Below are 27629 nucleotides of genomic sequence, written 5' to 3' on the forward strand. Positions count from 1 at the left end.
AGCGCTACCCATTCACCAGTGCCCTCTGAGCCTGACTATCCAAGCAGCTTTTTACCCATCCGGTTGTCTATCTGTCTAGGCAGTAATGTTCTAACTTGCAAACAAGAATATTGTTGAAGACAGTGTCAAACACCTTGCTAAAGTCCAGAAAAAAGTCATTTACTCCATCCACAAATACAGTTATTTAATCATAGAAGTTAATCATGTCGGTGAGGCACAATTTACCCCGGGTAAATCCGTGCTGACTGCTCTCTATCACTTTCTTCTCCTTCATGTGCCCAGAAATGTGATCTGAGAGGATTCACTCCATGAGATGCTCCTCACCAAAGTGAGGCTAAACTGCCTGCAGCTCCCCAAGTAGTCCTGTTGGCCTGTTTTGAAGATGGATGTAACATTTGCGTTTTTCCAGTCATTGGGACCTCTCCCTATCTCCACAGCCTTTCAAATATGATAGCAAGTGGTCTTGCTATGACAGCAGCCAGCTCTCAGAGCATCCTCATATGCAGCCCATCCAACCCCATTAACTTGCATAGTTTGAGGTCTCACAAGTAACCCCTCACTAACCTCATCCCCTGTTGGTTGTTCTTCTCCTCAGGAGTCCTGAGGTAAGGCACAACAGCCTGAGAGACCTTTTTTGTGAAAATGGAAGCTAACAAAGCATTGGTTTCTTCAGACCTATCTGCATCTGCTGTTACTAGATTCCCTGCCCCATTCAGCAGTGAGCCCGCCTTTTCCTTTTTATTCTTACTGCAGCAGTAGCAGTTCATCCTCATGCTCTTGACATCCTCTGCAAGTGTCAATCCTAGGGGAGCTTTGTCTTCCCAAACACCATGCCTACCTTGCCAGACAATATTTCTAAATTCCTCCTTGCAGCCTCTCTCTCCTCCCCCTTCCCCTACGCTACCTTATTGTCCTGGAGCTCAGGTGCAAGTTCCCTCTTTAGCCAAGCTGGTCCCCTGACATGGCTACTGGTTTTACTGTGCATCAGGATGGACCATTCTGGTGCTTGGTGGGTGCTGTCCTTAAAGCCCTGCCAGTTTTCCAGAGCTGCCTCTCATGGGCTCCCCCACCAGTCCCGAGGACAGGCCCAAGTCTGTTCCTCTGAAGCCCAGCGTCTGTACTTTGCTGCTGTCCTTCCTCACTCCCTTCAGGATCTGGGAGTCCACTTTTTCATGGTCACTGTAGGCGAGGCTGACACTGACTATCCCATGCCTGAGCAGTTCCTCCTTGTTTGCAATTTCCACATCCAGGAAAGCATCGCCTTTATTGGCCCATCTGGCAGCTGTGCTAAGAAGTTTTCCCTGATGTCTTCCAAAATCCTCCTGGACTCCTTGCACCCTGCTCTTTGTCCTTCCAGTGAATGTCAGGGAGATTACGGTCTCCCCATAAGAACCAGAGCCCGTGAGCCACAGATTTCCTCAGGTTGCTTAAAGCAGATTGCGTCCACCTCCTCACCCAGATCACATGGTCTGTAGCTCCCATCACAATGTCATCCTTATTCTCATGCTTACCCACAAGCTCTCATGCACCTCCTTGTCCATCCCAGGGAAGAGCTCCATACATCTGAGCTGCCCCTTCACAGAAAGGCCATTCCCCCTCCTCATCTTCCCCAACAGTTTCTCCTGAAGAGCTTGTACTGTGCTATCATAGGCCTCCAGTCATGTGAGTGATCCCACCACATCTCAGTTATTCTGGCAATGCTGTAGTCCTGTGACAACTTGTGCATCTCCATCTGCTCTTGTCTGTGCCCCAGGCTGCATTCGCTTGCATATATTTGGGTTGCAGAGCCTCAGCTGTGGCACAGAGCACAGATTGCTCATGGTGAACCAGGTTACCAAGAGTCAAGGACACTGTATGTGCAACGGCCCACTTCAGTGCAGGGACATGCTGGCATAGGCAGCAGGTGTCAATGTAATGGTGAAAGGAGGTTCCCACTAAGGGAGCAAACCCTGCAGTACCTGAGGCCAGAGGAAAAGAGAGCTGGGCTGTGCGGAAATGGCAGGAAAGGGCTTTGCTGCCTGAGCTGGCTTTGTAGCACCACAGGGCCTGTGAAAGAGGTCGACCGATCTCCAGGAAGGACAAGGTTTCACTGAAGAAGTCCCTGGGCCTGCACAGCCTGTGATCCAGCCATCCTGTGGACATCATTAGCACAGTCCCTGTTCATATCATCTGGGATGAGAAGAGGTTCAGGGGTGGGAGAGCTTGAAGGGTTTGAGAGTGCAGAAACTACAGCGGAGGCCTTGGTGTGATGTGCCTCCCAATTATGCAGCTGCTTGAATGTAGATGGGATGGACTTTGTCTAGAGGCAGTGGTGGAATTCAGTTATTTGGGCACAGGCAGAAAACCTGAGATGCCCTTGGGAACTTGCCCAGCAACCACCCCAAAAGGATATGGCTTTCCTGTAGGTCCCATGCTGTATCTGCTAGAGACCTGTGGTTGTGCTGGACACCCCAGGCATCTGACATGGTCCTGCCTATGATCGATTTTTATGTCATTAATTCAAGGCTCTGCACTGAATTACATTAACTGCTTGCAATGTAGAGATGTGCATGAGTTTCAGCTTCCTAGTGAGTGGAGCTCTAGGAGCAGTAGCAGGCATGTAGTGTCATTTCAGATGGCCAAGGAAATTCCCCACCTGGCCCCCACCTCATGCTCTAGAAGGATGCAGGTCTCACACTTGCTCCATCACAGCAAGCAGACACTGGCACATGTCTGGGAACACCCTGTCTCTTCAAAGGTCACCAGGTGTTTGTGTGTGGGCAACTGACTCCCAACCTCCATCTCCACTGATTATAATGGGAGCTTAGACAAGGAGCTTGCATGCAGACATCTCTGTTGAGCACACTTCAGCTTTGACAAGGGGAATCCCGTCTCCTGTTTGTTTGTGGAGTTCACGGGCGGGATCTGAATCTCGCTCCACCCCAGGAGCTTCTAAACTGGCATGACATGCCCAGATTGACTCATCTGAAGCAGTACCTGAACCCTGGGAAAATGAGCTCCCTTCATGTCCCTGTCTACGTGTCCTGTGTAGCTAAGAGGTGGGAATAGGGGTGTCCAGGGTGGGACATTTCCACGTCTTGTAGATAACCATCCCATGATGTGACGAATTGCAACATTGGAATCAGTCTCTCTCCACTGTTTAGAGAGAGACCATAGGTCTACCTCAGTGAACATTTCCCAAGAGAAGGGAGCACAAGGGAGAGAGAAGTTTACGCCTTCAGCACAGCCTCTGCCAGGCTCCTGGGATGGAGGGAGCTCCTGGCAACCTGGCAGCACTGCACAAAGACAGCTCTGTGCAGGAGCAGCTCCTCTGCAAAGAGCAGCAGGGCTCCGGGCACTGCCTGCTCTTGCTGACATAAGATGACAGAAGACAGAGAGAAGTGAAAGGCAGTGTGGAGTGGGAGGACAGAGGAGAGCTTATTGTGGGAGAAATCTTCACAGCCCTTGACACGGTAATTCTGTACTCCTGGCTGTAGTGCAATGCTACTGAGGGTCCTGGAGGAGTCTTCTAAATCCATCCCATCCCATGACTGTTTTTTAAGGATCACTCTCCCAGCTTCTCGAGTGCAAAGCAGGAGGAGGAGATGCTTCAGAGCAGGGATTCCCTGCCACACTGTCAGAGGGACAGGGTGTCCTGCTGCCTTCTCCCAGGATCGCTGCAGGGGGGTTAAGCCATGGTGTGCACACAGGTCTGCCCAGAGCTCTGATTCAGAGCAGTGTCCCTGCACCCCAGGGTGCTGTGTGCCCGGGCAATGACTCTGCCACCTGCAAGGGTCAGCACTCAAACTGCCCGGGGAGCTCCCCATGGCACTGATGGGAGAAGCTCTGGGTGGGAGGATTGACCCCTGTCAGGGCAGGTTCATTCTCCCGTTGAGAGGGTGCTGTGTGAGTTAGGGCTGCTCACAGCTCCATCTCACCCTGGGAGCATTTCTGGAGAGGGAGTTCCAAAAGGAAGATCAAGGCAGGGATGCCTGAAAGGGAAGGAGCTTTCATGAGTCTCTTCTTTCAGTTTTATTCTCTTTGGGTGGCATGAAATGTTATTGGATCTGTCAGGTTTAAACAGGGGATTGAGACTCCAGAACAGCAACAGTGAGAGAGGAACAAGTCTGGGAGGAACTCAGGAAATCCCTTCATCCACCCCTCAGCCTACAAGCAGAGCCAGCATCACCTTTCCAGCCTCATCAAGGTTTGTCTCACCTGCTCCATAGCACCTGCAAACTTGGAGGTGCCCCTGTGCAGTGCCCTGCCCCTGGGAGATTTCTGTAGGGCAGAGCTGAGCACCCAGCGGGTGGGATGGGGTCTGTGAGCACTGACAGGGGAGAGACGTGGGGACAGAGAAGCAGCTCCCTGCAGGGACAGCTCCAGGCAGCAGTGTCCTGGTCAAAGAGTGAGTGGAAACTGCAAACTTCATTGCCTTCTCTCCTCTCTCAGCCAGCACAGCCCTTGGCCCTCAGTGCTGTGGGGTCTAGGTCATGCATCATTTCCTTGGCAGCTGGCCATCCAGAACAGGAGAAACTGCTAAGCGCCCTCATGTCTCTCCATGTCCCTGCCTCCCTTGGCAGAAATATCATGGTATTGCTTCATGTGTCCCCACTTGTCCATGCTGCTCTTGTCCTTCCCCTCGGACTTTCTGGGCAGGGGGATTTCAAATGCAGTTCAGACAATGACCCTGTGGGTCCTGTCACACGGACGTGTCCTTGACAATGAGCTGCCAAGTCCCCCTCTCACCTCTGGGGCTCTGGGCAATGCAGTGGGGGGTGGGGGGTGGGGTGACAGTGTGCTCCTTCCCCCCCCTCCACGATGTGCTCTCTCCCCCTCAACCTAACCTCCCTGTAATCAGCATGTAGGCAGGGGCTAATTGAGCAGGCACCAACTAAGACCTGTCTAGCATGCAAATATGACTATGAATCAGTCATCTCCCCCCCCCCCCATAAATAGGGGGCAGCCCAGAGCCCATTGAGCTCTCCTGCACAGCAGCGGGCTGCATTGCAGAACCTTCTTTTGAGCAGGGACGCCTCTCAAGGTTACTCTTCGAGGTTGAGAGATTCCTTACCCACAACAGATCCTTGGTAAGTGATTAATAGCATGCTAAACTTTGCTAAGTTATATCTCTGATTAATTGTGCACGTAATCCCTTAGACATAAACCGCTGACCAAGTCTGAGACTACGACTGGATCCAGCCGCACCTAGGCTCCTCTTAGAAGGAGTTTAGAAAGCAAGGGGGTCCTTTCTGAACCTCGTGACTCAACGGGAGGGTCCCCTTCACACATGCTCCTTTAGACATAAACAGTTGACAAAGTCTGGGGCTAAGATTGGATCCAGCTGCTCCTAGGCTCCTCTCAGAAGGAGTTTGGAAAGCAAGGGGGTCCACTCTGAACCTTGTGACTCAACGGGAGGGTCTCCGTTGCATGTGCATCTGACCCTGTCCTTCATGCAGTAAATAACTGAGTGAACCTTGCCAGTCAAACCTCGTTAAAACATTCTCATTTATGGCTGAACTTTGTTAAGTCGCTGACTTTCCACAATAAACATAGTGCTGCTTCCCTCTTATGAGTGAAGTGCATCACTCCTCTGCAAAAGGGGGATGGCTTGGAATGAGCCAGCTCTCTCTTCAGGACACCCCATCCATAGGACATTTGACCATTTGACCCTGGGGTTTCTGCCTAGGCTGCAAGGCAAGATGGGGAGAGGTAATGTCTACTTTTGGGGGAGGGCAGAGTTGTAATAAATAGGAAGTTTTGCTCAGAGAAGTCTGTCCTAACTTGTTAATGTCTTTCCCTCATTGGACAGTCCCCTGTGCCCAGAAGAAGCAAATGTCCAACAGCAGCTCCCCGAAAGAGTTCCTCCTCCGAGCATTTGCAGACACACGGGAGCTGCAGCTCTTGCACTTCTCGCTCTTCCTGGGCCTCTACCTGGCTGCCCTCCTGGGCAATGGCCTCATCATCACAGCCATAGCCTGTGACCACCGCCTCCACACTCCCATGTACTTCTTCCTCCTCAATCTCTCCATCCTCGACCTTGGCTCCATCTCCACCTCTGTCCCCAAATCCATGGCCATTTCCCTCTGGAACAGCAGGGCAATTTCCTACTCGGGATGTGCTGCCCAGGTCTTTTTCCTTGTCTTTTTCATTTTGGCTGAGTACTTTCTTCTCACAGTCATGGCCTATGACCGCTTTGTTGCCATCTGCAGACCCCTGCACTACAGCACGCTCATGGGCAGCAGAGCTTGCGTCAAAATGGCAGCAGCTGTCTGGGGAAGTGGTATTCTCAATGCTGTGCTGCACACTGCAAATACCTTTTCACTACCACTCTGCCGAGGGAATGCCGTGGAGCAGTTTTACTGTTCACTTCCCCAGCTCCGCAGGCTCTCCTGTTCGGGCTCCTACCTCAGGGAATCTGGAGTTACTGTGGTTAGTCTTTGTTTAGTCCTTGGGTGTTTTGTTTTCATTGTGCTGTCCTACGTGCAGATCTTCACTGCTGTGCTGAGGATCCCCTCTGAGAAGGGCCGGCACAAAGCCTTTTCCACATGCCTCTCTCACCTGGTTGTGGTCTCCCTGTTTGTCAGCACCCTCATGTTTGCCCAGCTCAGTTTGTCCATCTCCTCCCCAGCTCAGGATCTGGTGATGGCAGTTCTGTACTCGGTGGTTCCTCCAATAGTGAACCCTCTCATCTACAGCATGAGGAACAAGGAGCTCAAGGATGCGCTGAGGAAACTGATCCAATGGGTGCAATGTTGGCACCAATAACTGTCCCATGTGCACATACTCCCCATTCCCAGGGTACCTGACATCAAAGCTATGTGTTGTTCATTTCTTTCTTTCTTCCTTTTCTCTGATGCCTTCTTGTAAAAAGGAAAAAGTTTTGGTTTGTGCCACTTCTCAGGAATCTCTCATTTGAATCTGACCCAGAGACTGTGTGGAAGCAAGAAGGCATCTTTCCCCTTCATCAGCAGAGATGAAGCCCACTAGTCTGAGCTCCCTTGCATGTCCTCAGTGCAATGAGAAGAGTTTCCCTTGGAAGTGACATTCTCAGCTCTGACAGCAAGGGAGCTCGGGGGGGCAGAGTCAGGCTCAGACCAGTACAGACAGGGTGTGACCATGGTTCCTGTTTCACTGGGAGTGCTCACATCCCCTGGCCACAGTCAGGGTGGGATCTCACATCCCTCTCCTGAGAGGGTGGCTGCCAGCTGTCATTGTGGGCTTGTACCTTCCCTCTACAGTGCTCCAATGCTCAGTGGAACAGGAGTGGAGGGGAGGAGAGTCTGGATGCAGCCTGTGGGGACAGATCCTGTGCTCCTCAGGACCGTCCTCCCACTGCCACAGCAGGCATTTCATCACTGAAGCCTTCACATTGGGGCTGCAGCTTCCCTGGAGACAGGGCCACCAACAGCAGCAGGACTGTCTCTTCTCAGAGCTGTTCTCCTCATTTTCACACTGTCTTGCCTTCCTCTGAAGTGTGTATATGGCCTTAGTGCTCCTGTAACGTGGTGCTGGTAGGGCTGTGCATGTGTTCTATGAGCACAGGCACCACCAGGCAATGGGCACCCTTATGCCAGAGCTGGCCTCCAGAATAACTTTTCTATAATAAAAGTGGTTCTTATCAGTGACCTACATGAAGTCTGGCCTTTCTTCAGAGGCTGGAGTCAAAACTATGCCCAGCGGATTGCACTACAAAAGGGCCTGCTGCTCTGCTTGTGAAATCTGTGGGTTCTGGGGGATGAGCTCAGAGCCCCAGTGTGATCTGACACACTCACTTGGGAAAAGGCTCTCTGGGGAGCAGGAATGTCCCAGGAGAAAAGCAGGGCAGCGTTCAGAGGTAGAAAATGAGAACGAGAAACGGTTTCTCTGTGCACCAGCTTGGGGCAGGCTGCTCTGTCCCTGGGGCAGCAGGAGCTGCTGGAGGGGCTGCAGGGCCAGAGCTCTTGGGCTGTCCTGGGCAGCGGGGTGGGCATGGAGGGGCTGCAGGCAGACAGGGAGGGGGATCTCCTGGGCACAAGAGCAGGGGAGATGGAGAGTGACTGGTGTCATTGTGGGGCCTCCTCCCCTTGCTGGGGAGCTGCTCCCCTTGTCCTTTGCTGTGGACATGCCTGTGCCTGGCCCTGAACCTCTCGGGTGCTGACCTGATCCTGTCCCCATCCTGCTGACCTGACTCCTCGTCTCTGCCTCAGACCTGCCTCTACACTACAGTCAAGGAAGCCTTGGTAAGGAAAGCTGGGATCTAAAAAGAGCCCAGAGAAGGCTGTAGGTACCAAAGGTGACCGTATATGCCCACAGCAACAACCCTTGCCTGACAGCCAATATAAAGGTGTAAGGAGTGCCACAGATTTGGACCCTCTACCCAGGTAACACTGCATACAGAGTCTTAGATGGTTGAAAAAGCGGGGGCAGCCACTTGGGTGTGATTTTATAATGGATAGTTGGGAGAGCAGGTTTTCCTGTATCACAGCTTGAGTGTTTATGCACCATTTGTGGCAGGATTCCTGCTACAAAGAGTATGCTGTCGGGAACAGCAAGAGCAGGGCTGCTCCGTACAGGAAGGGGAGTCGGGAGCCAAGGGTGCCGGCAAGGCAGGCAGGGCAGTGACCCACCAACGAGAGGTCCTGTCCCACAGTGCCCAGACAAGAGGAGCAGAGCAGGTTTGGGGATGGTAACCAGGGTCAGGCACAGCCCAGCGGTTGCCAGACAAGGCTGAAGGGCTTCAACCAGCCCTGCTTTGTACAGGAGGTTGGACTAGAGACCTCCAGAGGTGCCTTCCCACCAAAACTCCTCTGCGACTCCATGAATGGAAAGACCCCGGGCACAGAGAAAGGCTCTGCCTGTCCCATCGGCTGCACTCCCAGTGGGTGAGGGGCAGAGTCCTTGGCCAGCCCCACACTCCCTCGTCCTCCTCTGCCTCTGAGCAGGACAAGGCCTGGGTCTGGGATAGGGCCCTGCTCACAGCCCCACCGCAGGTTGCTCCCTGTAAAGGGTGAAACCCCGACATTCCCAGCATGGAGCTGATGCCGAAGCAGCAACCAGAGCTCAGCCAGCCCAGCGGCCTCAGCCCTCCCTGGCCCAGCTGTGGGGCCCCAAGTGGGGCTGGTCACCCTGCCCCACTGCCCCCCATGCTCCCTGTCCCACCATGCGCCTTCCCAGCCCTGGTGCTGGCCAGCTGCCCTGGGCTGGGGCAGTTCCAGCCCCCAGTGAGGGGGAAGGGACACAGACAAGGTGGGTTGGGAGAGGGCAGGTCCCCTCTGCCACACTGGGGCTGGGGCTGGACACAGCTTTTCCCAGGGAGCTGCCTGAGGAGACGCTCCAGGTGATCCTCCACCTCTGCCCTGGCACAAACGGTGGAAGGGGGACAGGCATCAAGACCTTGTCTGTGCACGCAGGCGTGGAGCGAGGAAAGCCAGAGCTCAGCTGGAGCTGGAATCATCCAGGGATGGGGTGGGCAACAAGAAGGCCTCCTGTCATTAGATGCAGATACTATGGCAGTGAAATTCATCATTACTGAGGCTTGGTTGAATTCGATCCAAGACCTAAGTCACCTTTTCCCTCCCTAGGAACTGCCGATCACCTGGATGACTAAGTGAAATCCACTACTTGACCAGCATACTGTGGAAAGTATCCACCTTGCAAGTAGTAAGCATCCTCGGGGACTTTGTTAACACTCTCGATGGTGTGGTGTTATCACCAGGGAGTATGTGGGCAATATCTAAAAATACAGGACCCCTCACGTATCAGACAATTCTGACACTTGTGTTGGGCAATCCTGGATACTGTCACATAAATGTTGATGCACTCTGCAATAATCCAGTGAACCCACAGTGGCTGGCAACCTCTTCTGTGACATGGCGTGTGAGGCCCAACATATTTAAACCCACCAGTGGGGCAGTAGAAACCAAGGTATCCACCTGATTCCCCACACCAACCTTACCTTCTGCTTAAGTGTCAGCAGTCCCTGTCCAGGAGCCCGGACTTGAGTCAGAGAAACTAATGCTCACATTACAGGAGGAGACAACACCCCCCAATATGATCACCATACTAACGAGTGGTCTATTAAGTCTGTCCTCTTACACAACTGTGCACATGTAAAAACAGCAGATAATTCCAACAAAGGGTGGCAATGTCCACAGGCCACGTAGCCATTAGGACTCATTATGGGAGTCTGTGAGCCAGTTAACCACTGACTTCATGGCTCATGCGCCACGGTGGGCAGTATGCAATTTCAAATTTCCCTGATTCCCACTACCACTACTGCAATACCAGTAATAGCTGTCCAAGGATTTCCAAAAAGATTGGCAGTTTTTACCTCTGAAGTAAATGCATTTTAAGGTAAGATTCGATGAGACAATGTTAACATTAGTAAGATATATTCAGATTGCTCACAATGGACAATACCGTATGTGATCAATAGTTTAAGTCCCATTGGAAAACCTGCAGAGTTAGGGATCTTTCCACTGGACTGGAAGCTGCGGGATTGGGCGCAGGAGTGTCTCTTCCAGATACTCTTCTCCCTCTCTGCACTGACAAGATGGGAGGAAGCTAACTTGCTCAAACTGAAGTGCCTGACTTTTAGACATCTAAAACATCACCCTGCTTAGTATTATTTTGTTCCAGATGCTTCCTATGTCAAATAATCAAAAGGACAGCCTTTAAGTTCTTTAAGATGAGAAGATTTCCCCCTTCCCCTAAAGGGAAAGCAAGGCATTTAGGTCAGGACATTTAATAACAATGTTTCCTCAATGTTTCCGGAGAAACAGAGAGGAAGAAGATGTAGAAGAAAGCAGGGGATTACAAAAGAGATCCTCGATATTGGCTTGTTTTGAAAGCAACAGCCTCACAGATGTTCCAAGTCAAAAAAGGCAAGTACTGAAAAATAGAAGGAATAACTTTCCAGATACTTATCTAAATGGATGGACTGGCATCTGCAGATAATAGTAAGTACTTTTGCTGGGAGATTAGGTTGGCTTTTGAAACAGAGATGTGACGGATGTTTGCAATAGGTCGAAGTGAACAGGGAATTTCCCAGGCATGGCATGAACTAGTTCACAACCTCTTTACAATACTGTGCTCTTGAGAAACAATGCTTTGTGAGTGGCTAGAAAAGGTTGAAAGAAGACAGTAAAATCTCTGAGGACTGTAAATGTGAAGCAGAGAAATCAGGGTGCGATGAATGGCTGAGAGGAATATTTCTGTCTGTGCTACCTAGGAAGCAAGCAAGGGAGCAAAGAAGGAAGGATCTACCCTCCCGTCGAGACTGTGAAATTCTCACACTTGTTTCTTCATGCTCCTGTCTCAGCGGGATGTACTGAAATTAGACATGGGAGCAGGAAATGAAACTATAGTTGCTGAGTTCATCCTGGAGGGTTTCTCAGGGCTTGATCAAAGACTACAGCCATTTCTCTCCCTGCTCCTTCTACTCATATACCTGACAACAGTGATGGGGAACACAATGATCATCGTCCTCGTGTGTGTGGATCACCGCCTGCAAACTCCCATGTACTTTTTCATCAGCAATCTGGCATTCCTGGAAATCTGGTTCACATCCTCCACAATCATCACCTTGTTGGCGATTCTGAGCTCTGGAAGGAGACCAATCTCATTAAGCAGCTGCTTTGCCCAATCCTGTTTCTATTTTGCCCTGGGTTTTATAGAGTTTGCTCTCCTTGTTGTCATGTCCTTTGATCGCTATGTTGCCATCTGCCAACCTTTGCTTTATGCTGCTGTCATGAAGTGGCAGCTCTGCACCCACCTGGTTGCTGCTGTGTGGTCCTAGGCTTCACACTCTTCCGCTACCGCCTGGTCTTGCTCTCAAAGCTGACTTTCTGTGGCCCCAACAAGATCCACCATTTTTTTTGTGACAGCTCCCCCTTATTCACACTGTCCTGCTCTGATGCCAGCCTGCTTTGGAAAGTAGACCCCATTTTCATATCGCTTGTAGTGCTGGGTTCCTTATGTCTAATCATAGTGTCCTACATGGGCATCTTCCACTGTATTCTGCACATGCCATCAGCATCTGGGAGGAAGAAAGCTTTTGCTACATGTTCTTCCCATCTCACCAACTTAGCCATTGTCTATGGAAGCTGCATTGTTCTCTATGCACAGCCCTCAGAAGGGGTTTCCTTGGAGACCAACAGAATTGTAGCTTTGCTGAACACTGTCCTGTACCCATTCTTAAACCCCTTCATCTACAGTCTCAGAAACGAGACTGTGAAGGTGGCCCTGAAGGAAGCCATTGGCCGTGCAAAGGTTCAGCTTTTGCCCAGTCATGATCCTTTTCATGACAGCAATTCTAATTATGTATCATGTATTATATCACACACACACATATATATAGCTATTAAATACAGGTGCCTCAGGAGATTTATTTTCTCATTGGATTGTAGCAGTGAAAGGAAGGAACGTGAATTGTGTGCCTTGGTTGCAGGGGATTATTATAAACAAAATCTAAAAAATATTGATAAAATGTTGAACACACACATGCACACACGCACATACACACTTCTTAGGACTGGGACAGAGACTGCCAGTGCATGCTGACACAAGGAAGTTTTCATAAGTCATCTCAGGAAATTTAGCTGAAAACTCGGGGGACAATGTCCAAGGGTTGTTGAGAAAAGCTCACAACACCTTCTCTCCCCGAATAACAGAAGGTGCTCAGCATGAAAATTAAGCTCAGACACTACAATGGGTTCAAATTCATTGGATTCAAATCCATAATACACTTCTCAGTTTCATCAGTGTGATGAAGACAGCCTCATTGATTTGTCAATGATAGCCTGCAGACGATAGTTTTATTATTCACTCTGGAGGGAGATTTCTTAAAAATTCATATTTTCGTAAGGTACTGTCAGCATGTCCACTGTTTAAAGCCCTGCTTTATCTGTCTCCATTGATGACTCTAGGATGCATTCTCCTGCAGGAAAAAAATAATTGTATTTCTTCTTGGAGAATTAGGCATTTTCTATCTTCTTTTTCTTTGCTAAAGAAGTTTGCCATGATCAAGAATTATTTCAAATAAACTAAGTATGCTCCTATAACTTTTTTTTCTACCTGTCTCTCAATGAAATTATATATTCCCCCATTATTTTACATTTCTTTCTCCGTCCATGTCTTTACATGGCAAAGTGAATGGCAGAAGCATGTAGTATTGCTAAAAGGAAGCATATTTTAGAGATCCCTTTTCTCCTTTGTTGCATTCCACAGGGAAGAAAAAAAGCACAGAGGAAGGGAAAACATTGCCATTGCTTTACTCCTTTGCAGTTGTTTCTAATCAGCATTTCGTTTTGTTAGGGCCTCTGAGGGGCAGAATTACTGCTAACAGCTCTTTTAAAGTTTGTGAGTGAGCGTTCCATTTCCGAAGGGAATTCTACAAGGGTGAACTCTTTTTAGGAAAACTGGGTCCAGTTCATCTCTGCAGCCCGTCTCCTCACATGGGACCCCAGGGAAGCTATGGCATTTTGGGTGACCAAAGCTCAGCCCAGCAGAGCACCTGGGTGCTCTTGGGCAGCTTGGTCATCCTGCTCTGGGTGGGTCCTTGTGCACCACAGTGAAGGATGTGGTGGCCCTGGGTCTTCCCATCCAGACCCACAGCTCCACCAGCAACGCAGGGTTAGGGTATGCAGGCAGACGACTAGGCTCTGCCTTGGGGTTGAGATAACTGAACAGGACGTGAGAAAATAGTGGCTATGAGAAATCATTGGATACTGCAGGGAACAGAATGAGATCCTGCCAAGTTACAGACAGCACAATGAGCAATGGCTGGATTTCAGCAGTGATTAAGGGAGAGTTATATGAGAAAAGGACAAGCTTCACACATAACTGGCATATTGGGGATCCTTCAGGGAGTAGACTCTTGCAGCACCGGCAGTACTGAGGTAACGATATCAGAAGCACCATATGAGCCAGGGGTTACCTAGCTAACAGTACCAGAAATATTAAACTTGAGTACATAGGCAGTAAAACTGGGACCAATGAAGAAAAAAATACTTAGAGACGGGCTGTTTATTTCAAAGGGGATAAAGCTGGAGAAAGGGAGGGATCAAGCTGCATCATGGAAGAAGCAGCATGGGAAAATGGAGGTAAAGGGAATAAAAGGGGCCAGTCATGTGTAAGCAAGCTGCTGGCAGGGACACTTGTCTGGCCAGGCTGTGTACCTGGTCTCTGCAGTGTAGCCTATCATTGTATTAAATCCTATTCCTAGCTCTTTTCTGGGTGAGCGTGCTCGCTGTTCTGCGTGAGTGCATGTGTGGAAGGCTTGCAGATGTCAAGGCAGCCAGCTACCAGAGACACCCATGCAAAGGTGCGTGTGAGGTCTCCTGCAATCTTTGAGTCTGATTAGCTGGTGAGAAAGAACAGGACCAGGCCGTTTGTATCGTTCATGTTTATGAGTGCTACTCGTGTCTCCGTGATGCCTGTAAAGGTACTGTGCCCCTGCCGGAGTTGATTTTTTGGTGGTCAACCGTGTCCGTACAGAGCGTGTGTATGCCTCTTGGAAGTACGTGCCCTGTCTCGCTGCTGGCAGGACCAGGGAACAGAGAAGTGCAGCAGTCTCCCTTCCAGTGGACCAGGAAGGAGGAATCCCTTTATTCAAAAATCCACTGGATCCAGCATCCTTTAACAGTGCAGGCCTTGGAGGTGCTGCAGCCACTTGGTCTTGATGTCGAGGTCCCCCTTCTCTGTCACCTTGTGGTTCCCAAAGGGCACAGAGGCTTAGGCTTTGGGGTTGCAGCATGAAGGACCAGCTTTGGCACACATCTTTCTAGTTCCCCACTATTGATTTAAGCAATACAAATACCGACATCTTATAAGTGTTTGGGTCAGTGATCCCCTAGAGTCAAAGGGAGTTTTGTTTTGTTTTGTTTTTTTCTGACCAGACTTTCCATCTGCCAGCCTTTATCGTAAAAGCGGCTGGTGTTGGACAGGCAGTGCCATATGATCTACCCTCCATTTCTAAACCATCCACAGAAAGTAGCACTATTTAGTCAGTCTAAATAGCAGGGGCAATGGCCACTGTTTTGTTGGCGGTCCATAAACAGGACAGTTGTGCTGAGCAAAACTCTGTTGTCTGAGGATCTGCTGCACATTACTAAACACATCTTCATCATGTCCAAGGGTAAAAAAAAGCTGGGGGCTATTTAAGCCAAATAACTATCTCAGATATCTCAAGATCTGTTTTCTCCTTTTGCACAACAAACATTACTCTCCTGTTAAGGATGGTAGGAAGGTGTTTGGGTCGAGAAACTTTTTTGAGCTTTGTCAGGCTGTTATAGGTAAACGTGACAAATTGACAACCACTCGGGCCGGGTTGCATAAATTCCAATTTATAAAATAATTGAGCAAGTCACAAGTAAGCAAAACAGCGCTGGGCGGCCGGGGGGAGTCTCCTGCTCCACCAACGGCGCGCAAAACCCCCCCTCATAGTCTCCTTATATGCGATTCCAGTTCCGGGTATACGGGGCACCTCCTGTAACTTCTGCGGTTGCGCCGGCTGTTGCTAGGGGGTCTTCTTCAGCCCTCTGGTGGTCATGGGGATGAAGGCTGGAGTCTTCCTCTGCATTGTGTGCCATATTAGGCTATCTAAACTAACATTGCTGCTTCGCTAGCTCAGCTCAATTTTCTCAGGCGGGGTACATGCCCCCCACCACAGGCTGTAGGATGTTCCCACAGATGTTCCCAAGGCTGTTTCTCGCTGATGTAACAAATTAGTACATACCACAATACAAGATGTTCCCAAGGCTGTTTCTCACTTTGATGCGACAAATTAGCACATATCACAAGGCATTGCACAAACATCTCCATAGCTGCATTATTACCATTTCTGCCTGCTGCGAGACTGCAGATAACACGGGCACAAGAAGAAGGTGCCCTAGCTGCAAGCTGATGTGTAGATCTGGGCCAGCACAAGGCGCTGGCTGTTAGTCTTTAAATGGTTTGTCCAGGATTTTGTGAGAGAGGTGCCCAGTCTGCATGGAAAAGCACCACAAATGTAAAAGCTGGGAACGCTTTTTGTACCATGAAAAGATCTTGAACGTCAGCCAGCACCAGTGTTTCACACCTGTGGTCAAACCCCAGAAATAGGGAAGGGCTGTATTTGCTGTGATGTGTAACACGTGCAGGAAACTGGGACAAATCACATTTCTCTCCTGGAGGTAGCACTGGAAGTAGCGTGGGATGAAGAAGGGGTGGAAAGGAAAGCTCGGGGAGAACGGGAGTTCAGGAAGGTCACGAGTCTCGGGGACTTTCTGGGGTTGGCTCCGCCTGCGCCGGCTCGAAGGTCTCCATGGCTAGGGACAGTCTGCAAGGCACCACGCCCCACCTCTATGGTCGCCTGGAGGGGACACCCTCCCTACCATCTCTATGCTCAGGTGGCTCCTCTGGGCCGGCCTCCAGCGCTTCTCTATGCTCTCTCGGCAGAGGGACACTCTGGGATCCCCCCTCCAGCCCCTTTCTTGGGCTGCTGATGGAGATGAAATTTCAGGGCCACCCGCTCATGGCAGATAATGCCAAAGGCTGCGATGGCCCCTGGGTTGTTCGTCTACTTCTGAAAAAAAGGCCGCAGCCTCTCGGGGCTCCCGTCATGTGCACGTGCATCTCCTCGCAGATACTCGCCCAGGTCCCAGGGCAGAGCGGGGCCCTGTGGCAGCAGCGCCCCGGCAGCAGCGTTTCCCCGCCGACGCTCCCCTGCAGCACAACTCCCGCAGCCCAGGGCCAGCCCGGCGCTGCTCCCCCTTGCTCCCCGCCCCCGGCCCCAGCCGGCAGCAGCCGCCGCAGGCTCCAGCCACACGAGCACACGCCGGGCCGCAGCGTCGCTCCGGGCTCCCTGCGCAGCAGCCGCCAACACCCACCGCTGCCGCAGCTGCTTCTCCGCGGCCTCGAGAGCGGCGCCGCGGTGGGGCCCGGCTGGGGCGGGGCCGGCGGCACCAGGGCGGTGGCCATGGACACACAGGCCCCGCCCCCCAGGGGGCCGGAAGTGTTGCCTCCCATGGAGCATGCGCACTGGCGCAGAGGAGGGCGGTGAGGGGCGGGGGCGGGGCTGCCGGGCCCCTGCGGGGAGGGAGGGAGGGAGGAGGCGAGAGGCGGCTGGTGCCGCACGGGGCAGCGTCTCCCGGCGTGGGGCCGCCCGGAGCCTCGAGCCGCAGCGCCGGGAGCTGCCGCGCCGGGGCCGAGGGCCGAGGGCCGCGGGCTGGGCAGAGCGAGCGGCTGTGTGCGCGGGGGCAGCCGGAGCCGCCGCGGCCTGGTGAGTGCGAGCAGCTGCTGGGGAAGGCCTGGCCCAGCCTGGGCCTCCTGCGGCCCCGCGGGAGCCCCCGGCTCTTGCGCCCTTGTGCTGGCGGCCCCACAGCTCGGTGCCAGCTGCGGTGGCCGTCTGTCAGCGCCATCCCGGCCGCAAGGGGAGGGCGCGGGTGGAGCTGGGCTTGTGGTGGCTCCAGGCTGGAGGTGACAGCAGGCGTGGTGGAGCCAGCAGAGGTGCTGCTGCTGCTGCCTGTGGGCAGAGTGGTGTGAAGGCGCTTTCTGAGCTTCCTCGCAGACCTGCTGGTCTCTCCGTGGGCTTCAGAGTCTCGGGCTCCTTTCCCTTCCCCCCACTGCAGCAGCAGGGATCTGGAAGCAGAGGCTCAGGGAAGCTCCTTGCCTTTGGTGTCGTCCCTGCCTGAAGCTTCCTGCTGAGAAGCCCCTGGGGAAGTGTCATGGGGGCGAGCGGGAGCTGTGAGCAGCCCTGCCCCACGCAGCCCCTCTGCATGGGGAATGAGCCTGCCCTGCCAGGGCCGCTCTTTCCCCCAGAGCTTCTGCAGCCCATGTTCACCCTGTTTGTAGTTACCCCTGGATGTTGCCTGGGTTGTGCTTTGTGTCTGCTGGGAGACCGATGCTGGTGAGTTGTGACTGAAGGATCAGCATGAAATGTGCCTCTGGCTAAAAGCTGGACTGGAGCACACAGGCATTTTTTGTCACCTTGGGTTTTGCCTTCTGAAATACCAGCATGTGCTGACCGAGAATGGATTTTGATAGGAATGGATTTGCACTTAAAATCGACGCCCTGATTTTTTTGTAAGTCAAATTCGGTAGCATATTGACAGCCGATGTTCTCTGTATGACAGGAAAGGTGCAGTTAAGGATATCGGCTTTGTTCTGCGGACGCTTTGTACATCTGATACCCTCGACGCTTGGGCCGCTGGCCAGCAGAGCACCGGCACAAGAGCACCATGATGCAATGCTGCCACTTCACCGTGGAATGCGAGAGAGTCGGTGCAAGAGGGACGGGGGCTTCAGCCAGTGCCTGTGGGGTGGCCTTGGCCCTGGCACAGTGATGCACCCAACGTGCTGCCAGCAGCAGCAGCCGTGCAGATCTGAGCATGCACTGATGCAAGAAGAAGAAACATGTCCTGAGGAGTCATGTTTTAACTCTGCATTTCGGATACCGTAATTCATATTGCTGTCATGTACCCTGATAGCCGTTTTTTCATGACCATCCCTTCCCTCATGTGTGTTGCTTCTGTGTGAAAGTGCGCAAGTGATAATTTCTGCTGTTTTACTGTCCCTGTAGTTCACACCCTGTAAAGCCTGATCGGAAACCTGTTGTTAAAAGTGAGGGCTGGCTAAGATAAGAAGTGGAGCACAATGAAGACACCTGCCTTGCTCTGCCCTGCTCCTGGAAGTGGTCTGCTGCAGGCTAGGCTGCCTCTTGGAAGGCTTTGTCATCTCAAAAGTGATCATTACAGCAGCGTGTCCCTGGCAACTCTCGGTGCTAAATTCCACACGGATGCAGAATTGCTTCACTTTTTAGGTCCTTTTCACTGTACAGGTTTTGGAAGGAAATGATTTCTTCTGTGTGTCTGAGAGGGCTTGCAAGCATTTCCATACATAATGTTCTGTTGTCTTCCCTCTGCTGTTCATTCTTGTATCTCTTTTTTGTTCTCTCCCTCCCCACTTATGCTTTCTCGCTCTTAGCATGCTGCTGAAGCAAAGGAAAGGAACTAGGGGGTGGGGGGGGGAGGTGGGAGGGAGAGAGGGTGCTTAAAAGGTGTAGAAGGCAGGTATGTGAAACTAGGGAGCCCTTTTAAAAGATACGGATTTTCTGCTCTCCTGTTATGGGGAAAATCAGGAAATTGAGAGGAAGAAGAGAAAAGAAACTTTTTTCTTAAATAAAAGTCAGTAGGTTGTATATTAAACGCAATTAATTAATGGTATTAACTCCATTCCCCCACCCTTCAATCTCAAGGGCTTAATTTCATTCTGGCTGTGCCAGGGGCACGATGGGAAAGGGCAGAGTCAAGAGGCTGCGGCCTGGCTCTTCAGTGCAGCCGCAGGGCAGAGGGCTCGAGGGTAGTAAATGAGCGTGGGGAGAAACAAGCCCATCTTCTGAACCTCAGCACCCAAGTTCAGCTTTTTTTTCTCTTTTTATGGTAGCAGGTTGGGGGTTGATGTCACATCAAGCTGAGGGGGGTGTAAAACCATGCTGCAGCAGCACATGGTCCATCGCCTACAGTCCTGCTCTCAGCCCGTGCCAGTCCTTGCAGTTTTGTGATGAGAGGGATTTCTGGCTGAAAACAAACCCCATGAGTAGGAAGAGGATCGCAGGAGAGGGGAGCACCTGCTTTGCGGGCTGGCCTGGGGTTACAGCAGCTGGAGGAGGTGCTGAAGCCGAGCCCGCAGTGAGGGAGTGAAGCTGCAGGTTGTCACGCTTCATTTGGAAGGAGACTGTTCCCATCTGCCAACCTGATGGTCAACCAGGTGGCCAAGCTGGTGAGGAGAGCCTTCAAGTGGGAGTGAGTGGGAGGAGAGGGTGACTCAAAAAAGAGTGAGGATGTAACGGCATGGGATGGCAATGAAAAGGTGCAGGGTGATGTGGGGAAGAGAAACGCCGAGAGAGCAGTGGGAATGCAGGGAGCTCTGCCTAGGGACGGACGGTGAGGCATTCGAGAGTGTATGGGTGAGGATTAGGGGGCAGACCAACAGGGGTGGCCTTGTAGTGGATTTCTGCAGTGGATTGTCTGAAGAAGGGCAGCCTCTGCAAGGCCCAAGGAGCGCTGAGCTGGGGAGAGGAAAATTTGTCCTGCTCTGCAGATCCCAGCTCGCAGCCGGGCTCAGGGCTGGAACAAGAGGCTTGGAGGCAATGACGTGGTGATGGATGTCCCCCGGTGGCTACCAAGGCATTGAGATGGGGATCCCCACAGTGACCACCAAGGCATTGTGATGGGGGTTCCCCATGGTCACCACCAAGGCATTGTGATGGGGGTCCCCATGGTCACCACAAAGGCATTGAGATGGGAGTCCCCATGGTCACCACCAAGGCATTGTGATGGGAGTCCCCACGGCGACCACCAGGGCTTTGTTGATGGAGGTCCCCACGGCAACCACCAGGGCTTTGTGATGGGAGTGGCGTCGTGCCCACAAGGCCATTGTGATGGGGCAGTCCCTGTGGTGACCATGTCTTTGCTGGGGCCAAAGCCCTGAGGTCCTCACTCCGAGGAGAGCGGCTCGATCAGGAGGAAGCAGCTCTCCTTGGTGCCAGAGTGGCAGGTCTCTGGAAGAGGATCCTGGAGATGGGCAAGGAGCAGCAGGAAAACGTCTGCTCCCAGCCCATGGATGGGCTTCCAGGCACACAGGAGCGCAGGAGGAGAGGCCACATCCCAGACTAGCCTCCTTCAGGCCTTCAGCTTCACAACGTGTCACAGCTTCAAATGAGCTCTCTAGAGCAGCACTTCCCATGCCCCTGGTGTGGAGAGAAGACTTTGGGTAGACAAGCAGGAGACAGGGGAGAGAAAGGGCAGAGACACCAGGCTGCAGAGCTGGGGCTCCCAGCATCACAGAGGGGGTGCCACAGGCTCAAGAAGCAACCCAAAGAAGTAAAGGAGTCCTTCCTTTTGCAGTGACTTGGAAAGCCGCATCTCTCACAGTATTCAAGGTGAATGGAGTCTCCCTTCTGCAAGATTTGTCCCAGGACTGTGCAGAGACTAGCAAGAGCAGGAAGGTCGGTTGCAGGGATGTTCTCAGACTTCAGCAGCTGCAGAGCTGGGAGCTGGTCATCTCACAAACTTGGGAGTGAGTCAAAATGCACGTCCTGAGGCATTGCACTGCCTCATAGGCTCTGCACTGAAGCCTGGACAGCAGCACTGCAGTGTGTGGGCATGTCCTGAGAAGCCCAGAGTCATAAAATGTGGGAGATCCAGGATGTCAGCACTGTACAGACCCCGGGAGAGCAAAGGTGCCTGCGGGGAGGAGGAGGGCAGGGGGCTGCGGAGCGTACCCAGGGGAGAAGCACAGCCCCAAGGTGACACTGAAAAGCACAAGGACCAAATGAGGCCCAGGGATGAGAAATGGCTTTCCTCAGGCTCAGCCAGAAGGAAAGATGGGCAAACTTCATGGGAAATGGGAAAACTTCCCCACATTTGCTACCTGGCCTCGCCCATGGCTTTGGAGCCTGGCAGGCTCCAGGGTCCTGGATAAGGGCCTCTGGATGATGTGTGTTAAGGCTGTGTTTGCTCTTCTCTGGCACAGCATCTCCATCTCAAGCACTGCCGACTGAGAAACCTTGCCGAGCACTTTTAAAAGCAAAGAGCCTGCCTTGGTGCCTAAAGGAGGAAGGCTACGTCCTGTCCCACATTGTCCTACATCTTGCTTCCACAAAAAGAGCGGCCCACAGCAGAAACCAGTTTTGAGGCTCACCAAAGCATTTCTCAGCCTGTGGCCATGCTTTGTGCTGGTTCATCCCACATGCCTTGGATCCTGTAAAAACGCCAACCCCCAACCCCCAGATTCCTGCACAGGTCTGCCCAGTGCAGTGACCTGTCAGTGCAGGGGCGCAGAAGTGATGTCTCCAGTGCCCCATTTGAGATATTTCACAATCTTTGACAGTGTCTGGAGACATTCCTGAAGGATTTATCAGAAAACTATGGAAAATAACTGCAGTGAAGGGAAGTGATGGCTTTCCAGCACATGAGGGGAAATCTCTCTGCTCTCTCCCTGCCTGTGCCATCTCCATGGCAGTGACCTACAGAGCCCCCAGATGACACGAGCTGAGGTCCCAATGGGACGTGCCACATCACAGGGAGGTCTCCCCGGTGTCGTTGTGGGGACCCTCACTTCCCTGTGAGGCCCAGGCACTCCTGGGCACTGCTCACACCCTCCCCACAGCTGCCCTTCATAGTGGCTCCTTAGCAAGGAGAGGGGACAGGAGGCAGTGGGACCACGTTGGGGTAGCAGGAGGAGCAGGGGCATGTTGGAAAGGAGTTTTGGGTGACAAGACAGGAAGAGCGTCCTTCCTCATTGGATGCAGAGGTGATCCGAGGGCAAAGGGGCAAGCAAGATGGAGGACTGCTGGATGGACAGCATCAGCCAGGACCACAGCTCCTTGTTCCCAACACTCCTGCAGCTCTCCACCAAGGGTAAGGGCTTCAGGAGATCCTTCCCATAGACTGTTAACTGCCAAAACCGCTGTGGATCCTGGGCTGTGGGGGTGGCTGGACAGGGCTGGGGGCTGCTGCGAGCGCCCTGCCTGAGGGTCCCCTCTGGCTCAGGGGACAATGTGACAGCCAGGACTGCTGGGTCCTGGGACTGGGGCTGTCCTGAGCCCCAAGGCTTCTGTGTGGCCAGCTCCATTGCCTCTTAGGGTGAGGGGGGGCATGGGAATCCATGACAGGTTTCCCTGGGAGTGGGTCCCCCTTTGGGGTCTGGCTCTGAGAGGAAAGGGGTCCTGCATCCCAGACGCTGAGGTGGCCTGCAGCTCCATGGGGCTCTCAAGACCCTGCTGGAAATGTCCATATACCATAATGAAACCTTCACCTTTTAATAACCCCAAGTCCTCTGTGTGTTTGGGAAAATCTCTGTTCCTTCCCCATGGATCCTTCCAACTTGGCGCAGCATGTTTTGCGCTCAGAGGTGCCACTTCAGATGGCCACAGCCCCTGTGCTCCTGCAAACTGGGCTCAAATCACTGCACCCAAAAGAACATACATTGGAGAGAGCAGACTGGAAACAGGCGGAGGTGCAATCCCCATTCAATAGGGCCTGGCTGACGCCAAGGTCTTTTCTCTGAACTGGGGTGGGCAGTGCTGGGGTGGGCAGTGCTGGGGTGAGCCCAACACAGCCATCTCCACCAGCCCTCTCACGACCCCACACCACCGCTCCCTACCGAGCCCCGGGGCTGCCGTGGGCAGGGGCCCGGGGCAGGAGGGGGAGAGGACACTGCCCTGCCCTGCCCTGCTCCGGGGGCAGCAGGACACTGCCCGCGGGCTCCGCAGCCCTGGCCAGCCCCAGGGCCCCCATGCCGGTGCCACAGATGCCACCAGCACACGCCCCAGCGCTGCCCCCCTGCGCCCCGCACGGCCCCCAGGGCGCAGGGCAGCCAGCAGCCCCACGGGGCCCCTGCCGCACAGCCCAGCCCCGCCGGGGCAGCGGCCGCGTCCCGGGGCCCGCACTGCCCGCCCACACGATGCCGCGCTGCCCCCAGGCCCCGCCGCGCCCCGCGCTGCCACCCACAACATGGCACCCAACCGCAGGGGAGGGGGCAGAGCTGGCCGCCAGGGCAGGAGGGCCCAATGTTGCCATGGCATCGCCCAGTGCAGCCCTCCTATTGGCTGTCAGGAGGAGGAGGGCGGGCATCGATTTCACTGATGGCTCTGTCAGCCAATTGCAGTCCAACATGTGGAAAAAAAAAAACGTTAAAGACGTGGAAGAGGAGCAGGAGCAAAGCAGGCGAGAAGCGAGCGGGCGAGAGGGTTTGGTGGGGGCTGCGGGCACGTTCAAATGGCGGCGGGTGCCCTCCCGCCGGGGCGGGGCAGCGGTGCTGGCTTTGCCGGGGCTGCTTTGCTGCAGGAGCTGCAGCAGGGGCTGGTGGGGCCGTGAGCAGGGGCCAGAGCGACGTGGGCCAGAGGGGGGAGCTGCCCTGCAGCCAGACGTGGCGGCCTGCCCCGAGCAGCTGGGCCGGGGCGGCTCGGTGGGGTTTGGGGGCAGGAAGCTTTGTCCCTGTGGTGGCTCTGGGATCCCTGTTAAAGCGTTTCCCTGAGGTGCTGCTGCCAGCGCAGCCCCAGGTGCTGCTTCGAGGTACTTTGGGAGGTGCTGGGCAAAGTGTGAGCAGGCTGCTGGTGTCCTCGCGAGGTGCCCTTCCCAATGGTGTCTTTTGTTGTGAAAACGGCATTTCCAAGTGTCTCTGAGAGAGGCTGTGCCCGCGTGTCATGCCGTGCCTTAGCCGTTGTTTTTGCTCCCTGCCTCTTGCTTTGCGCCGAGACCTGTGAGCCTGGCAGCAGGGTGAAGGGTGTTTGCAGAAGAGCTGTAAGTGTGAGCTGTTTTGCTTGTCAGGGGCCTTGAAAGTTGATGAACGGCCAGTGCTTGCACTTGCCGTTGTTCTTTCCGTGCTTCTAGGTCAGGGGGAAGAGTTGTTGAATTGTGTCTCTGCTGGTTTCACCAACTGAGATGCCCTGGCCTGAGTCCTTCTGCGTGTCTCCAGTTGTCAGGGCCTAAAATAGGAGAATGCTTGTTGTCCTGCATGTGTAGAGGATTTTCTGGTTTTGTTCAGCATTGGGGAAAGAACCAGAGTTCTGAGTTGCTGGAAGCTTCTCCCTGTGCCTGGGACATGAGGCCCTGCTGTCTTCAGTTTCATGATTGCTGCTCCCACGCAAATCCTCCCCTTAGAAAATGTTGCCAAGAATTACTTGCAGGCTGTTCTGCAATTCTTAAATTTCATAGGCTAGGTGTTGATAATGCATAGCAGAAGCTAATCTTTTGGTGTAGTAACTGGCAGGCAATGGGTGTTTCAGAGTATTGTGAGTATTATGAGGCCATGATGTGAATCTGTGATGTGATGATGTGAATCAGGGAGGCCGTTCAGTAGGTGGCTCAGCCCTGGAGGATGGGAGGGGGAGCTGCAGGTGGCAAGAGCCCCATGGTCAGGGTGTGGGTAGTGAGGTCAGCACTGTCTATGAGAGCTATGCCAGAAAATCACCAGTGTGAAATCAATTCTTTGTAAGTAGCTGATAGGCCAGCAGGAGGCACATGACTCGGCTCTTGCTGATGAGGTCATTTCTGCCTGAGTAGCTGATAGGCCATCTGGAGGAAGAAGGCTTGTCTGTTGCTTGTGAGGTCACTTGTGAGTGATGAACTGATTGGATCTCAGGAGCTCTGTGAGTGGAAAGGTGTTTCTGAGGTCATTTCTACCTGAGCGGTTGGTAGGGCAGCAGCAGGTCCACGTCTGGGATCTGTATTTTTGAGATGATTTCAGGCTGAGGAGCTGATAAGGCAGGATTTGTCTCATGGCTGGGGAACTTATAGTGAGGTAATTTCTGTCTTGGAGTCTTCTAGGCCAGTGACAGAGACATGGCCGTGAAGATGACTGTGAGGTCATGTCTTTCTGAGTCCCTGCTAGGCCAGCAGCAGGCAGTTAGGCATGGGTGTTGCTTGTGAGGTCTCTTTTGTCAGAGTACCTGCTAGGCCAGCAGTAGTTGATGACTGGGGAAGTTATTTGGAGGAAAGTTCTGTCCCTGATAGGCCATCAGCAGGCATGCGGTGGGGATACACACTTGTGAGGTCACCTCTATGTGAGCAGCTGAGAGGTGAGGAGAAGACACATGGCTTGGATGCTGGTGGTGAGGTCACTTCTGGGTTTGTTGCGTGTGCTCAGAGGAGGGATTGACCCGTGCAGAGCTCTAAGCAATACAGAAATGCAACTCATTAATCAAGCAGAAGTGGATGTTCCACATCATCTGACACAAATTTTATTCCACTCCGTCATCATGAGTTAGTACTGCTACATTTCAAATGCAGATGATGTTCTGTGGTGAGCATGGCCATGGAGTTTGCCTTTCCACTTGTTGCTAAGTAGAAGCTTGCAGCGTCCTCGCAGTCAGCTAGGGAGTCCAGCTAGACTTTTGAGGCTGCTAAATGAATGTAGTGCTGGTGTGAGCAGTGGTGTGAATAAGCTCTTCTTGCCAGGGTGTGTGTGCTTTAGAAGTTGCCCCTGTCAAAAGAGCAGGGAGCTTGTGAGATTTTCCTGCAAAGTCTGAATGCTGTCTCCCAAACACGACCCGGTATACAGACATGGTGTCAGCTGTGCCAAAAAGAGGGGTGGAAGATCTCGGTGGATCTGCTGGCTGTGCTCTGAGCAATAGAGCTCAGCACAGAGGGGAGACATTTGCCCCTGCCTGTTGCGACTCTGTAAGGCCAGCAGAACTGCCAGTACCACTCCGATTCTTTCTTTCTTTCTAGGTTGCTCCACTCATGAGGTTCCCAGTGCAGTGCTAGAGCCGCTGAGGATGGAGGCAGGATGCCAGGCTGTGTCCCTGTACCTGTCAACATCTTGGCCAGCGTTGTGAGCCCCCTGTGAAAGCAGCTGCAAGTGACTGAGAAGAGGCTACGTGTGGATGCGGAGGCTTCCATAAATGCGCCTGTCTTTCCTTGGTGACTTGGGGTGTGGGTTCACCTCCTGGTACCTCTGCTGTGCTGCAAATTCCGCCTCCCACAAGTGCTGTTCCTGCCAGCCCGCTCAACAAATGCTATTGTGCCCCCTCCTTTTCCTAGGAGGTTGTGGTGCCATACAGGATGAGTCCAAGAGCCTTACAATAGATGCCAGCATGTCTTGAGTGCCTTTGTGTGAGTGCCCCAAAGTGTCCGTAGCTTGACGTGAGGAAGTCTCAGAGCTCTTGGGCTGCTGGCTCTGGGAGGGGTGAAGATGTGCCCAGGGCCAGGTTGCCCATGGCACCCAGCCCTCCGTGCTCTGTGAAGCCAGCTGCGGAGCCGGGACTGCTGCTGCAGAGGCTGCACAGCCAGGAGAGCTGTCATTTCAGCAGCCATCCAGTGTGGGTCTGCCTCATTGCTTGGGCCTCATGTCAAAGCCTCTGCACCCTTTTTCCCTTCCCCGGGGCTCCTTGTCCAAGTAACTAAAGGAAAGGAAGGGAGGTTCCTTTGGGCTCAGGAGGCCTTCCGGACTCTCAAGTGTTTCTGTGTTGTATCTGTATCTTTTGTATTACTACAGAAAATCCCCATGCCCCCATCCATAGCAGGAGGTTTGTGAGGGGATGGGGGTGGAAAGCAGCAGCCTGCTGTGCCCAAAGAAAGCAGGATCCTTCCCTCTGAAAAGAGCAGCATCACCCAAGGAGGCAGCTCTGTGCCTGATCTTGTGCTGCTCATTTGCACATGCCTTGTGAGCCTAGAGTGCCTTGGCCACCTTGTGGTGTTTCCACAAGAGCTTGGTTGTGTGTCTGGGTTGCGGAGCTAAGGGAAGGCAACGAGCAGAGCAGTGGCTGTGGAGTGTGCAAGTGGTGAGTGTCCTGCATGCATCTCTTCTTGCTGGCGCTTGGTTGTATCGAGCAGAAGAGGCAGCTCTGTGGGGCAGAGGCAGTGTGTTTGTAGAGCAGGTGTCAGAGCAGAGGTCTGGCATCAGGTTGATGGCTGGTGCAGTGCCGAGTTGATCTGAGAGTGTCAGAAAGCCTTTGCAGTGCAGCTGCTCCCTCAGCTGATCTCTGTCCCTAGAAATGCACTAGAAATGGAAGTGGCATCCTGCTGCCATTGTGTAGGTGCTGCAGTGCAAAGGCTCCCAGCTGGGACTTGATGGTGCTAAAGGAAAAGCGAGACCAATTGTTCCTTTTGTGATTTGTGTGCAGGGTGCCAGAGTGGAGCTGTGCCATGATCTGGAGAGCCGTTTGCAGGAGACTGTTCTGTGTG

At 53.1% G+C, this 27629-nt stretch overlaps 1 protein-coding gene across 1 annotated transcript; it reads left to right on the plus strand.

Annotated features, from left to right (window-relative positions):
- Positions 1-203: 203 nt before the first annotated feature.
- On the plus strand, positions 204-6747 carry LOC136996277 (olfactory receptor 14C36-like). The gene is made up of 2 exons (XM_067317205.1): positions 204-209; positions 5734-6747. Exons 1-2 carry the CDS (start codon positions 204-206, stop codon positions 6745-6747), a joined length of 1020 nt encoding a protein of 339 aa, XP_067173306.1.
- The last annotated feature ends 20882 nt before the right edge of the window (positions 6748-27629 follow it).

This window comes from Apteryx mantelli, unplaced genomic scaffold, assembly GCF_036417845.1.
Source record: "Apteryx mantelli isolate bAptMan1 unplaced genomic scaffold, bAptMan1.hap1 HAP1_SCAFFOLD_33, whole genome shotgun sequence".
NCBI classification, from domain to species: domain Eukaryota; kingdom Metazoa; phylum Chordata; class Aves; order Apterygiformes; family Apterygidae; genus Apteryx; species Apteryx mantelli.